Raw genomic sequence first — 14,795 nt, 5'->3', positions numbered from 1 at the left:
TTTTTTTTTTTCCCGTCTTTTTGAGTGAGACCCTTTCTTAAACAAAGGGCTGGGATATAAAATGGTACAGTACTTGCCTACCATTATGAGGCCCAGTGCTATCCACCGATACAAACAGACTGGGAGTCCATTTGGAGTGTTTTGAACAATTTGGTTCACATTTTAAGACTATGACTTCTGCAGGGGACTGAGTATTGGTTTGGTGAGAAGCAAGGAAATCAGTCAAGAAGCTATTGAAGTCCAAATCAGAGGTGATGGTGACTTGATTAGGGTGGCAGTGCTGGAATTAGTGAGAACAGGTCAGATTTGGGATATATTTTGTAGCTAAATCAAACGATTTTGGTTGAGGAGAGATATATGTAAAGAGAGGAATCAAGAATGATTCTTCAGAGGTACACACAAAAGGCACATACTATATGGTTTCATCTGTGAGACCTCAACAGGTATCATCAGGGAGGAGACAAGTATTTACTGGGAGAAAAGAGGGTAGATGTGATTATTAAAGAAATTCTTTCTGGGGTGATGGAAAATGTTCTAGAATTGACAGTGGTGTTAGTTTCATGCATTGTGATATATTAAAAACCACCAAGTTGTATACTTTGAAAGGGCAGATTTATTGTACTTAAATTATATAATAGCTTAAAAACAAACAAAAAAAATGTTTTTTAAGTCCTTTTCCTAAGTTTTCAGGTCTAGTGATATCTTAGAAATAGGGAAGACTGAGGCTTGGCAGAGAGGGAAGATCAACACAGTAGTTTTACCAAAATAACTGTTTTGATTACCTTTTTCTTTCAAAAAAAGGTTTATTTTTATTTTCTGTGTGTGTGTGTGTGTTTGCCTGCATGTATGTAGTTGCAACCATGAGTAGTATAATACCTGTGGAGGCCAGAAGAGGGCGTTGGATCCTATGGAACTGGAGTTACAGATGATTATAAGCCACTGGGTGCTGGGAACTGGATCTGGGTCCTCTGCAAAAGCAGGAAGTGCTCTTAACCCCTGATCCATCTCCCTATCCCTTAACTACCTTAAAATTATTTTTATTAACATATATTAATTATGCATAATGGGCTTCATTATGATATGTTCATACATGTATATAATGTATTTTGATCATATTCACCACCCATTAACCTCTTTTATCCACTCCCTCTCTCATCCTCTTCCCAACTGGTCCTTCTTTCTGCTTTCATGGCATGTGTGTGACCTTAGGGTTGCTTATAGGAGCACAGGTGAAAGGATAGTTACAGGAGCATGAGCACCGTAGCAGTGGCTACACCACTGAAGAAAATATTTCTCGCTCCCCTATCAACCACTGACTGTCTGTAAAACCTCAGGCAGGAGTGGGGCATCATGGCAGGTTGCTGACAGGTCCAGTATTATGTAGGTCTTATGTAGGTAGTCATAGCTTCTCTGAGTTCTTGAGTGCACTGGCCATGTCATGTCCAGAAGACAGAGTTCCACAGCACTCTACCCCATCCTCAACTCTTACCGTTCTTTCCACCCCTTCTTCTGCAGTGTTTTTTGAACAATGGAGGGGCTGATACAGATGTTTCACATATGGCTGAGCACTCAGTTGAGTCTCTGTTGTCACTGCTGCCCACTGCAAGAAACTACTCTAACTAAAGCTGATAGCAGCACTAATCTATGGGGAAGAATATGATTTAGAGGGCAATTTGAATACATCGTGTCCATTTAGCAAAACAACAGCTATATCTTCCTCTGGAGGGTCTCTGACTTCTCCACCCATGGGTTGATCAGGTTTATAGTTCCAGATGTAAATTCCCCTCTATGGAGTGGGCATCAACTTCAATCAGAAAGTAGCTGGTTATCCCCATAACAGACTTGCCTCTATTCACCAAGGGACATATCTTGCTTGTGTAGTCTCTGGTATAATACTCAGCATCTACAACCAATTAAGCCTTTTGGGACATTTCTCCCCTAGCAGGCTGCATAGTACCTTCAGGCATGATGAGAGCTAGGTAGTAGGGAGGAAAGGTATATATACGCCTTATTTCAGTTCCTGCTTGATTTCTTTATGTTCTATGATCAGAACATGTGATGTCTTCAGCAATAGGGTCTTACCGTTGAATACTGGTGGGCAACCAGCAGCAGCAGCAATAGCCTGTATTGTTTAGGGGGGCTTTAGGGGTTCCCTAACCAACAACTCTTAGGGAGGAAGCCCATTCTGGCATTTAGATTTTCATTTGATAACTTATGGCTTCTGGGAGCAGCTGTACCCACCCACGCAGGCTACCTCATTCAAACTCTTTAAAAGTGTAATTTTATTAAGTATGCATGTTTGTATATGTTCATGTGTATGTATTTGCATGTGTGTACTGATGTGTGTACACATGTGTGAAGGTTAGAGGACAACTTGGGACATCATCCTCAAGAAGGCTGCCCACCTCCTTTGAGACAGAATTCCACTGGCCTAAAACTTAACCATTAGACTATACTGACTGGTCAACAAGTCCTAGGGACCTGGTTTCTGCCTCCCCTGAGCTGAGATCACAAGTCTGCACCACCATGCCCAGAATTTTTATGTGGACTCTGGGGACTGAACTCAGAGCCTTATGCCAAAGTCAAGGCTGCCTGAGCCATCCCTACAACTCCCTGTTTTGGTTACCTTTATGAAAAACAGAGGTTACTTGGTCTTATTGTTGTTTATGTGAACATGTAAGAGTAGAAGGGGAAAAATGGTGAGAAAACAACATTCTTAGGTTGGTGGAGGGTTCTAATGTTGTGAAAATGCAAAGGGGATGAGAAACTATATATACATGCGTGATTTCATTCAACATTAAGCTGCCTTCAAATGATCCTTGATTTTAAGGCCGAGGCATACAGAAGTTCTATAACTTGCCCAAAGTCATACAGAGTCATTCAGGGTTCTAACTCTGATTTGTCTTCAATGCCTTTATCATGCTATATTAATATACCTACTAGTAAAAAAGAGAAAGGGCAAATTTTATCTCATAGGCACAAAAATGGCTTTGATTTTTATAGTAGTTCTGCAAAAGAAGGAAGCAGGAGACCGTATAGCTGCCCCTGTCAGAAGGAAAGTTAATTCATCTGGATAAACAAATCTATTCTAAGTCGGGCATGATGACACATGCCTACAAGCCCAGCAGTGGGGAGGCTAAGATGGGAATTGTCAAGACTTGCTTGAGTTACATTGTCTGTTATCAGGGCAGCTGGGGCTACATAGCAAGACCCTTACTCAAACAAGCATCCTACATTGCATGTGTAGATCACCCATGTGAATATACAAACTTAATACTTAATGTAAAGGCAATTAGCAATTCAAGAAGTAACTTGTTACTCATTTTACAAAAAATGTGGAGATACTTTCCATCTAGTTGGATGCTATGAACTTGGCACTTTTTGAAAGGTCCAGCTGTGTAAAAACAGTCCTATGGAGGTGGGTTGGTCAGGTTCCCTCGATATAAGCTTGTTCAGGGCTTGTGGGCAGGTGATGGTCAAAAGGAGAGAAGAGGGAGCAGACAAAGGAGCTAAGCCAGGAGGTCTACCTGGCTGGAGATTGGTGTCAGTCTTACTCATAGGGATGCTGTAGAGCAGTGGGTTTTGGAGTATAGTACCTTGTCAGGCTAGCAGCAACACAATCACTTGGGAACTTCTTAGAAATGCTCATTCTGGGGGCTGGAGAGATGGCTCAGCGGTTAAGAACACTGACTATTCTTGCAGAAGACCTGGGTTTGAATCCCAACACCCACATGGCAGTTAACAACTGTCTGTAACTCCAGTTCCAGGGGATCCAACAGCCTCTTCTGTCCTCCGCGGGCATTGAACGACATGGGTGCACTTACCTAGATGCAGGCAATACACACATACACAGAAAATAAAAATACTAAAAAAAAAAAAGAAAAAAGAAATGCTCATTCTGTAGTCACAGTTCTTCAGACCTTCAGAGCCAGAACATCTGGGATGAGCCCAGCAATCTGTTTTATTCAGCAAGCTCTCTGGGTGATTCTCACACATTGTACAGTTTGAATATTTCATTTATTTTTTATGTGTATGAGTGCATTGCCTGCGTGTATGTAAGTACATCCATGTCGTACAGTGCCTGCAGAGGTCAGAAGAGGGCATCAGATCTCCTGGAACTGGAGTTACAGATGGTTTTAGCTACCATGTAGGTGCTGGGAACCAAATCTTGTTCCTCTGCAAGAGCAACAAGTGCTCTTAACTACTGAGCCATCTTTCCAGCCCACATTATACAGTTTGAGAGCTACAACTGTAGAGCAGGCCTATCCTGTAGCAGTATAGTATAAGGTGAGTTGCAAATGGAAGTAAAATATTTCTATCATTCATATTTTAAAAGTCAAAACTTGACTCGATAGGCCTTAATACAAATAACAGAGTACATGAATTTCAGTGGGGGGGGTATGGGGAGGTGCCAATGGGGAAGGGAGTGATTAAGATATTCTATATGAAATATTCAAAAATTCAATGAAAAAATTAAAAAAGTCGAAAGAAATGAAGTCAATATTAATTTGAGTTGGGAAGATGGCTCACTTGGTAAAGTATGTACCACACAAGCCTAGGGAACTGAGTTAGCATTTCTAGCACCCATGTAAAACAGCCTGATATGATAGTGTGTGGGTAGCTGGGTGTGTAGAGACAGATGAATTGCTGAATTTCTCTGGCCAGCCAAGCTAGTCAGTCACTGAGTTCTGGACTCACTGAGAGACTGTGATGATTTGAATGAGAATGGCCCCCATAGGCTTCATATTTTTGGATATTTTGTCCCCAGTTGGTGGTGCTGTTTGGGGAGGTTTTAGGAGGCATGGCCTTGCTGGAAGAAGTGCATTATCAGGGGCAGGCTTTGAGAGTTCTTAAGCCTTGCTGGATTTCCAGTTGCACTCTGCTTCCTGTGCCTGCTTGAAGATGTGAGCCTCTGCTTTCTGCTCCAACCACCTCCTGCCTCCTTGCCTCCCTGCCATTTTGAACTCTAATCCCTCTGGAACCTAGAACCGTAAGCTAAATAAACTCTTCTATATAAGTTCCCTTGGTCATGGTGTTTTATCATGGCACCAGAAAAGTAACTAAGACAGAAAGCCTATCTCAATAAAGTAAGGTGGATGGTACAATAGTGGCACAAATATTAGGGGACTAACCATTCACTCTTTAATTGGATTTAAGGTCCAATAACTGACATTGATATCAGGCCTAGGAATTTGAGGTTAGGTCATAGGACATAGAAAAGAACCTAATACTAGTTTTCTACTAAATAATTACTTTATTAACCTGAATTTCAATGACTTATTGTTATATCCATAGATTAATGCATCTCTCAACTCTCACCAGGTGCAGTAGATGGTGTTTAACACAGAAACCCACAACTGGTCAACACGTAGAGAACAAGAGGCCATAGAGTGGTTATCCGTATATCAAACTTCTGCCTCTCAAGGCTCAGGAATCATTGTAGAAGAGGGGGTGCAACGATTGTAAGAGCCAGAGGAGATAGATGACCACAAGGAAACAGTTTTCCAGACAGCTTTTCAGTTACTCAGATGAACTCGCAGCACTGGTGACAGCATTTACAAGTCCCATGCAAGCTCAAACCAGAAAAAAAGTTTCCAGTGTAGACATGTAGCAGTGGGTAAGAAGCTCCAATCCCATCTAAGGAAATTGTGGCAACAGATGGCTGCTGGGAGGAGCAGAGACAGTCTCTTTAAAGGATAGGACTCTTGCTTGGTAGGTTAGCCAGTCTCCAGTGGATGGACACACAGTAAAGGACATTTGGAGACACAAATTAGGCTCTGTAGGCCTTATATATATATAATAGAGTATATTGAATTAGGTGGTGGTGGTGGGATAATAAGGGAAAGTAGGGATATGGGGAGAGCTAAATATCATCAGATTATGTATGAAAATTGCAAAAATTCAATAAAAAATAAATTTTAAAAAATGAAAAAATAAGTTGGAAAGTGAGACATCTGATGTCAGCTTCTGCTCTCCATACAAATGTGCATACACATGCACTCACACCTGCATGTACATGTGCATACAAAGGAGGATGTGTACAGTCAATACCTATACACACATACAGAAGAAAAACTATTTGTTATCTTTAACTTATTCAAAATTTATTTCAGCATATTAATGTATAGGTTCTGGGTATTCTAATTTGTCTCTCCATTGCCGTGACAAAACACTCTGACCAATACTAACTTGGGGAGGAAAGGGTTTATTTGGCTTATATCCCCTGGGTCACAGTTTATTACTGAGGGAGCCCAAGGTAGGAACTCAGGGGCCCAAGATAGGAACTGGAAGGCAGGAACCTGGAGGCAAGAACTGGAACACAGACCATGGAGGAATGCTGCTTACTGGCTTGCTCCCCTGGCCCCTGCTCAACCTGCTTTCTTTTATAACATAGGCCCACCTGCCTAGGGGTGGCACCACCCACAGTGGGCTGGGCCCTCCCACATCTCTCAGTAATCAAGAAGATGCCCCACAGACATGGCCACAGGTAGTCCAGTGGAGGTAATTCACCAATTGAGAATTCCTTCACCCAGGTATGTCAAGTTGACACTAACGCTATCTACCACACTGGGATTTTTTGTTGTTTGGTTTATCAGTGTAAAAATTAAAATATCAAATGAGCAATATAATACTCTTTTTGGCTTTCATTTTGATTGCAGAATAAGGCAGCACTTTACCCATTAAGATAGAATTACTGTCCCAAGCAGTTGGGAAGAGGAGATTGGTCCTTTCAAAGTTACTTCCAAGGCAGAGAAAGAGAGAGTGAGAGCAAGCCAGAGCAATGGAAAAATACCTGACTAGTTGCAGCAGATCCCTTGGGTTACCTTTTTGTGTAAGGATTAAATCCAGAGAACTTCATTATTATGGCACATAAAACTGTCCTTAGGAAATCTGGCTTCTTATTGCTCAAATTCTAATTTCTAGAAAGATAAAAAACCTTATTTCGTTGAGGTGACTTTGAATTTTAGCCTGCTCATTTTGGGCCTACAGCAGTTCAGTCCAAAGAATGGCTTCCTGTGATTTTTATGAGGTAACTATCTTCAAAATCTGGCATGTAATATACTCTTAGATTACATCTGGATTTGGACTACTTAGAACCAGGCCTGCTCAGTGGATGTAAGTGGTGAGTTGCTGGCTGCTACATCAGATACAGACAGTGCCAACAAATTGGTTCCATTGGGCTGTGAGGCACATACTGACCTTTCAAACCCTGGATTAGCAGTCCTTGGATGTGGGCTTGGGAGACAGTTGCTTCTAGGCTGGATGGAGAACTCCAGTATGGTAATAGAAACTGGTCAGGATGAGGGAGCAGGTGTGAGCCCTCAATGACACAGCAGCCTGGGCATGCCCCTACTTTGTGTGTAGTGCCTGCATGGCATACTCAGTATCTAAGGTGGGTGGAGAGGAGTGGCAACCTTGGAGTCTTGGAGGGATGATGAAGCTTTGGAGTTGGCATATATAATTTCCTAATGTTCTAGAGTAGTGTGAAGGCAGGCCCAGAGAATCTTGAGATTTGCCCATCCCTCATAGGTTAGGCATTCAGTTTAGAATTGCTGCTGAAGTCCTGTAGACTAAACAGCTAAAGTGGATCTGAAAGAAGAGCTGTGTATTGACAGAGTCTGGACTCTGTTTAGAGAAGCCCATTTTCTCAGAAGGCCATTGCAGTCTGTTACAGTCTCAGGTCAGTACTCAGATGGCACTTCCCAGCTCCTTGCTAGAAGACATGGAGGAGAGGACCATCCTTTACCTGGATGTTGAGATGAACCATAAACTTTTGCTTACTTTTTTGTTTCTGTTTTTTTGGTCTTCTTGAGACAGGGTTTCTCTGTAGCCTCAGCTGGCCTGGAATTCCCTATGTAGACCAACCTGGCCTTGATCTCAGAGAAATCACCTGCCTATGCCTCCTGAGTGCTTGGATTAAGTGCGCCACCGAACTCAGCCTAACTTACTTACTTTTATCTTGGCAAGATCATCTCTAAGGTTTTTGGAATAAACTTGTCTGTAAAATTGTCTTAGTATTCTTTACCTGAATGCAGCTGCGGCCATGTTAAGACCAACAGTTTGGGTTTGGGTAGAACTAATGTTTAAGTTGCTTTTAAGACAGCTGGTAGATTAACCGGTTTTTACCTGCAGGGAGGGACAACTCCACCCTGGAAACAGGTGCTATTTCATCATCTAAACGGGTATTTATTTCCCTGCTTACTTTCAGAGGCCAAATGTCTACCCCTTTTGCGGTTATTTTATTGTGTGCTAACTGCTGATTATATTTAATACTGTGTTAGACAAGCAGGCTCTTAGTGCTCATAGGAGCACTACTGTAAGTACTACTATTTTTTTTACATTACGCATGAAGAAATTTCTTGTGTACTTGAGAATGTCATAGTCAAGGTTTGTTCCCAGGTCAGAATCTGAATCTCGATCAAAGCTCTTAATGCCTATTCTTGCTCTTCTGGTAACTTTTCAACGGCTTGGCATAAGTTTGTGAGGAGCACAATGGATACTTTCAGGTTTTGTGTAATACCTTTTGGGGGCACTTTATAGTTTGTAAACATTCATCTGATCCTTAAACAAGTCTCTCCAAATTAGGAAGGTGCCATCACTTATATTTTATGAATGGAAACTTGGGTCCAGAGAAGTGATTTGCTCCATGTCTTATAGTTACGAAGAGATAGAACTGAGCTTTAGCCCACACCTCACTCACAGTGCCACACCACTTCCCATGTGCCCCGTAGTTAACAGACTTAATAATACAGGGAATCTTCCTTTCTGAGGAAGGGAACTAATGGCAGTGTGTTGTTGGGAAGGCATCTTGTACACGCTGACTTTTCTATTTTTGACTGTGATTTATAACAGTGTTATGGTTGCTGTAAATAGAATCGATTAAAAGTTTTTTCTCAAAACTTTTTTTTTTTTTTATGGTACTGGGTATTGAACCCAGAGCCTTGTGCATAGTAGGTGAACACTTTACCACTGAACAGTGTTGATGCAAAACACACTCTTGTCTCAAAGGGAATAAGAGATAGTTTCTGAAGCTCATATGGTGACCCTTACCTGGGACAAAGCTTTAGGTTACTTCAAATAACATGTTGCAATAATGGACGTGATCACACAAATTTTTATAGTCACAGAACAAAAGAAAGTCATTAATCAAGGCATTTACTAAGTATATTGGTAAGAGTAGGTGGCTTATAGAAAAGTGGTGAAATTTCTTCTGTAAGTTTCAGATGTTATGACAGTCTTAGCTTTGGGGTTGGTAGAAGCTATTGGTCTGCAAATTTAACACATTCCAGCAGTTTTATAGTTGATATGTTAGGTCAGATTCAGAACCTGGGTGCTAAGTGACTGTTAAGGAGACTGAGATAGTCCAAGATAATTCTGGTCCTTTAAAAAATTATTTTTGTTTATTTTTATTTTATGTGTATGAATGTGCTGCCTGCATGTAAGTGCACCCATGTTGTGCAGTGTCCATCGAATCCAGAAGAGAGCACCAGATCCCCTGGAACTGGAGTTATGGACAGTTGCTAGCTGCCATGTGGGTGCTGGGACCCGAATCCAGGTCCTCTGCAAGAGCATCCAGGGCTCTTGGCCACTGAGCCATCTCTCTAGCCCAATTCTGGCTTTGATCTGCAACATTCTAGTGCCCCATAATCATGAAGTTCAAGACAGCCTTAATAGAATCTTTTCTTTTCTTTTTGGTTTTTTGAGACAGGGTCTCGCTATATAGCACTGACTGGTATGGAACTCACTATGTAGACCAGGCTAGGCTCAAAGTCACAGTGATCCACCTGCTTCTGCCTCCCAGGTGCTGGTATTAAAAGTGTGCACCATCATATATGGCACTCTTTATTTTTATTTTGAGACAGTGCCTCATGAATTTTCCCATACTGGCTTTTAACTTGTAGTCCTTCTACCTCAGCCTCCTGAGTAGCTGGAATTACAGGTGTGCGCCATCACACCTGACTTCCTCAGAACCTTTGTTGCTAGAAGTATCATGAAATAATTTTGGATTGAGCTTGTAACTGAAGTGCTTGTAACTTATGTGCTTAAGAAAAACAACAAATGTTAGAAAGTTTCCTGTGAAGTTCTGAAGTAGCAGATTTTTTACTGACTTGTTCCCAACATTTAAGAAAAGAATTTTTAGGCCAGGCCTTGATGGCACCCACCTTTAATCATAACATTTGGGAGGCAGTGGCAGGTAATCTCTATGAGATTGAGGCCAGTTGGGTCTACATTGTTTAATGTCACTAGCAAGTTCCAGGCTAGCTGGGGCTACAGGAAGACCCTGTACCAAACCAAACCAAACCAAACCACACCACACCACACCACACCAAACCATACACCACACCACACCACACCATACCACACCAAACCAGCCTCAAACCAAACCTCAAACCAAACTCCATAACAAACCACACTGTACCAAATCAAACCAAATTCCAAAAGAAAAAAAAAATTGTTGTGATTTTACCAAAATGGAGCTTTGACTTGGGATTCTTCATTTTCAAACTTCCATGAAGGTCTGCTGGGAGTGAAAAACAGAACTTTTATGGGGCTGACCCCAAACCTGTTTAGACTAGTAGTTTCAGACTTGAGTGAAAAGGCTCTTTCTCTCTCAGGTTCTTGTTTTTCCTGGGTTCTGTTTCCTTTAATAAGTTCTATCTCTAGTTGCTGGCTAACCAGGGGCATCCATACTTTTTCAAACATTGTGCTACATTATTGCAAGTTCACCTGTCTGCAAACTACATGCTCTCTTTTTAAAATTAGTGGCAAAATATAGTCTCTTAGATCTTATAAGACAAGTATTTAAAAAAAATACCATTGTGTTTAGTTAAGCATTCTGGTATATTTTCTTCTATTTCTTTCTTTCTTTTTTTTTGTCTTTTTGAGACAGGGTCTCCCAGTAGCCCCAGCTGTCCCGGAACTCATTATGTAGACCAGGCTGGCTTCTTTCTTTCTTTCTTTCTTTCTTTCTTTCTTCTTTCTTTCTTTCTTTCTCTCTAAAATAAATTTTTTTTTTTTTTTTTTTTTTAAAGATTTACATTACTGATCTTTTCTTGAGAGTAAATACAGCATACACTGATTTACCTGACCCAAACATCCTCAGAGATTCACTACTTAGAGATTTCTGGAGTGTTCTCCCCTTTGGTTCAAGTTTAGCTCAGTCCATTCTTTTAAGCACATCTAGTGAGATACACTTTACAGAACCCTAGGTATTGATTCTGAGTTACCTAGGAGCTTAATGCTATCCATATTTATCAAGATTAATATTAGCTCGTGTGCATTACTGCTTGTTTAATGTCACACTGGTTTAACAGTGACATCCTTGTCGACACCTTCCTGGTGACTGAGTTCAATTTGAACTGCATGCTCCCCATGTCTTTAGGGGGTGCTCATGCCCATGAACTGAGCTCTTGGGAGTTCTTTTCGCCAATGCAGGCAGGCATCACTGTTTATTCTCATCCTTTAGAGTGAATCAACTATGATACTGAAAGTGTCTCTCCAGGTTGCGTTTTCTCTTTTGAAGCCTCACGTTTGATTTTTGCCAACAGAAATGAGTCACGCCCATTATTATCCACATTATTTTGTGGTGCTTTAGACTGAACTCAGGTCCTCATGAATGCCAGGCAAACACCATGACTACCAAGTTGCACCTATAACCCCAACATACCCTGAATTTGTTAGTGATTAAAGATATATGTGATTTTGCCTTTCATAAAAGAATATGTTGGAGTACTGCTGTAATAGACCATTGTGTACTACAGTGTCAGGGAGATCTGGTGAAAATCCCAGCTCTTGTGTTGTTTGATGAAATTGATAGGAAGCTGGGGCACAGTTCACTTGTCCTGTGCTTAGTGTCCTGTGCTCCTTTAAGCAACAAAAATTTGAGAAATTCCAGGGTTTTTTTCCTTATTATTCCTAGAGTTTGTTTTTAGTGTTGGCTAAGGCTAAACAGGAAGGTTTTTTTTTTGGAGGGAGGAATGTTACTTTGTTGTAACTGAAGTTTATCAATGATGGCTTTTCTGCAGGGCGCAATGGAAGGCTGAGTTTTTTCTAAACATGAAGGGAGAGCTGAGGACCTCTTGGTAAATCACTATTTTTTTTCCACCCCACATGATAACTTTCAATAAACACTAATGTCAATGTGGAAGATGTCGCCATTTTTATCTTTACATTAAAAAATTCAGAAACTTAAATCTTATGATCATTAAAATCTAGCCCTCTGATCTTTGAAAAATTAGAAGCTTTTAGGACTCAGGTTTCTCATGTATAAGATGAGACGAGAAGGAAAATGTATTGTCATCTTGGTGTTTAATATGACACAGTAAAGTTAATTTGATTCCCAGTCTCAGTTCCCTGTTTACTTGGTGACATGAAGGCTTTAACTGATGTCTTTAAGCTGTGTCTTTCATGTCTGGGATTGTTACTTTGCTGTAGAGATTCCAGTTTGAGGGTTTAAATTTTAAAAGTATGCACTTTAAAAGTATACACGGTGTGATTTCATTTTAAAATATTGCAATGAAAACATTTTGTTTCTTATTTCTCATTTTAGAATGTTCTAATGTGTAGTGCTGACTTTTGCTCTTTGATTTCCCCCCCTTCCATTTTTGGTTCTAATTTTACTAATAACTACTAGATAAATCAGGTTAGCATTTTTTTTAATTATTAGAGAGCATACACATGTGTCATGGCATGCATATCATGTAGAGGTCAGAGGACAACTTTCAGGAATTGATTCTTTCCTTCTACCATGGGTTCCAGGGATTGACCTGATATTGTCAGGCTGGACAGCAAGCATTTTTACCCTTAGAGCCATCTTGCTGGCCCAGTAAATTGTTTTATTTAAAAGTTGTTTATATCTTTCTTTTTTTGGTCTTCCTTGTTTATACAGTGGTTTGTTAGCTATGATACAAAAAACAAAGGTGACAAAAAGGAATTATATTTGACTTAATAATAGTTAACTTTCTTAAGATTCAAAAGACAGCAAAGGTGTGGAATAAGGTAAAAAAATTGTAGTCATATACTTGATGAAGACATGAGATCTAGAGTCTGTAAAGAACAATGAAAGAAAGCTCAGTTTTCATAATGAATAAAGAATTTAAATAGACATTTCTACAAAGAGTGTAAAATTACCTATAAGCATATGAAAGATACTATCATTGTTAAGGACACACTCAGAGCCACAGCTGGAGCCCAGTTCATATTAGTTACAATTAAAAAAAATTAATTTTTGTTTTTATGTGTATGAGTGTATTGTCTGGTTGTATATAAGCGTACCCATGGAGGACAGAAGAGGGTGTTAGATCCCCTGGAATGGGAGTTACAGATGGTTGGTTGTTAGTTGCCGTGTAGGTGCTGGGAATGGAACCTGGGTTCTTTGCAAGAGCAACCAGTGCTCTTAACTGCTGAGCCATCTCTTCAGCCCCTGTTCTAATTTTTATTAATCACTTTTTTTTTTTGGGGTCTTTTTGAGACAGGGTCTCCCTGTAGTGGGTCTGGCCTGGAGCTCACTATATAGACCGGGAGTGGCCTTGATCCGCCTGCCTTTGCTGGGATTAAAGGCATGCACCATGCCCCTGGCTTAATCACTTTCCTAATGTCTGACTGCCTTAAGGCTATACTTTCTCTACAAATAGTTATAATACATTAGAAGTAAACTTGAATTTTCTACATTTTTATCCATCAAATCAATTTTGTGCCAGAAACAAAAAAAGAACATTTTATTATTTACTACTCATTGTTAAGATTGAAAGGTTGACATCCCTCAAAGCCAAAGCCAAAGGTTTGTTTATTTTTGTGGTGCTGGGAATGGATCCCAGGGCCTTGGGCATGTTAGGCAAGTGTTCTACTTCTGAAATACATACCTAGCCCTTGCTTTGTATTTTGTAAAATTCTTTGTGGTTTGTGACATAACTGACCTTGCATTATCAATTTGTACCATCAGAAATGCTTCAGATTGACTTGGCCCAGTGCCTATTATTGTTACCCCCTTCAGGAGGCTGCCTTTGGTAGGCCTTCCCCCTCCTGTTTCCTTCCCTGCCCTCCCCCTTGCCCTCCCCCTTGCTCTCCAGTCCTTCTTGTCCCTTTTCTGCCCTCTCTCCCCCTCTCCCTCTCTTTCTCTCTCCTTTTCTCCTTTCTTCCTTTCCTCTCTCACTTTGGTTCTTTTATATGCAAAAGGGATGTCTCTGCAGTTATGACTTCCTTTTAGTAGTTAAGGTAAACACTTAGAACCACAGATGTTGACTGAGCACCTTAGCTAGAAGCAAACTGAAAGAAGTACTCTGAAAAATATTTTTAAATCCATTTAAGTATCTAATTGATTTTACTTTTTTCTGTTCTTTTCATAGCATGTTCCACATTATTCCCAGCGGTGTCTGGTGGTGTCCTGTAGTCTCAGTTCTGTGGGGTATGACCCCAAAGAAAAAGTAAGTATTTAAAAATACTTTCAAAAGCTTTTATAATGGCTTTATTTTCTTGTCTTCACACTGTGTTCAGTGGATGAATTGAACTTTATTAATATTATAATTATTTATTGCCTACAGTATCCTAGGTTATTTTGTCTGTGTGTGGTGTATGTATGTGTTGGGGTGTGTGCATGCCCCCATTGCTCTCTGCCTTATTCCCTTGAGAAGACTGGAGACCACCAAGTCCCCAGGGATCCTCTTGTCACAATCCTTCATAGCACTGGGATTATAGCACCTGTGTGGCCATGCCTGTTTTTTTTTTTGTGGGTGCTGATGCTTCTGTAGCTAGTGTTTTTTCTTACTGAGCCATATCCCCAATCCTCATACCACAGG

General features: G+C 40.5%; 1 protein-coding gene across 1 annotated transcript in view; it reads left to right on the top strand.

Annotated features, from left to right (window-relative positions):
* Positions 1-14,795, top strand: part of Pcca (propionyl-CoA carboxylase subunit alpha) — a 448,536-nt gene that overhangs the window by 19,387 nt on the left and 414,354 nt on the right. Inside the window, exon 2 of the mRNA XM_008832725.3 lies at positions 14,346-14,423. Within this exon, the coding sequence (XP_008830947.1) occupies positions 14,346-14,423 (78 nt within the window). The remainder of the gene's footprint in view (positions 1-14,345; positions 14,424-14,795) is intronic.

The sequence above is a fragment of the Nannospalax galili genome, unplaced genomic scaffold (genome assembly GCF_000622305.1).
Source record: "Nannospalax galili isolate Female #2095 unplaced genomic scaffold, S.galili_v1.0 scaffold1316, whole genome shotgun sequence".
Lineage (NCBI taxonomy): Eukaryota > Metazoa > Chordata > Mammalia > Rodentia > Spalacidae > Nannospalax > Nannospalax galili.
The sequence above is the reverse complement of the archived record's forward strand: the minus strand, read 5'-3'. Positions and strand labels throughout refer to the sequence as shown.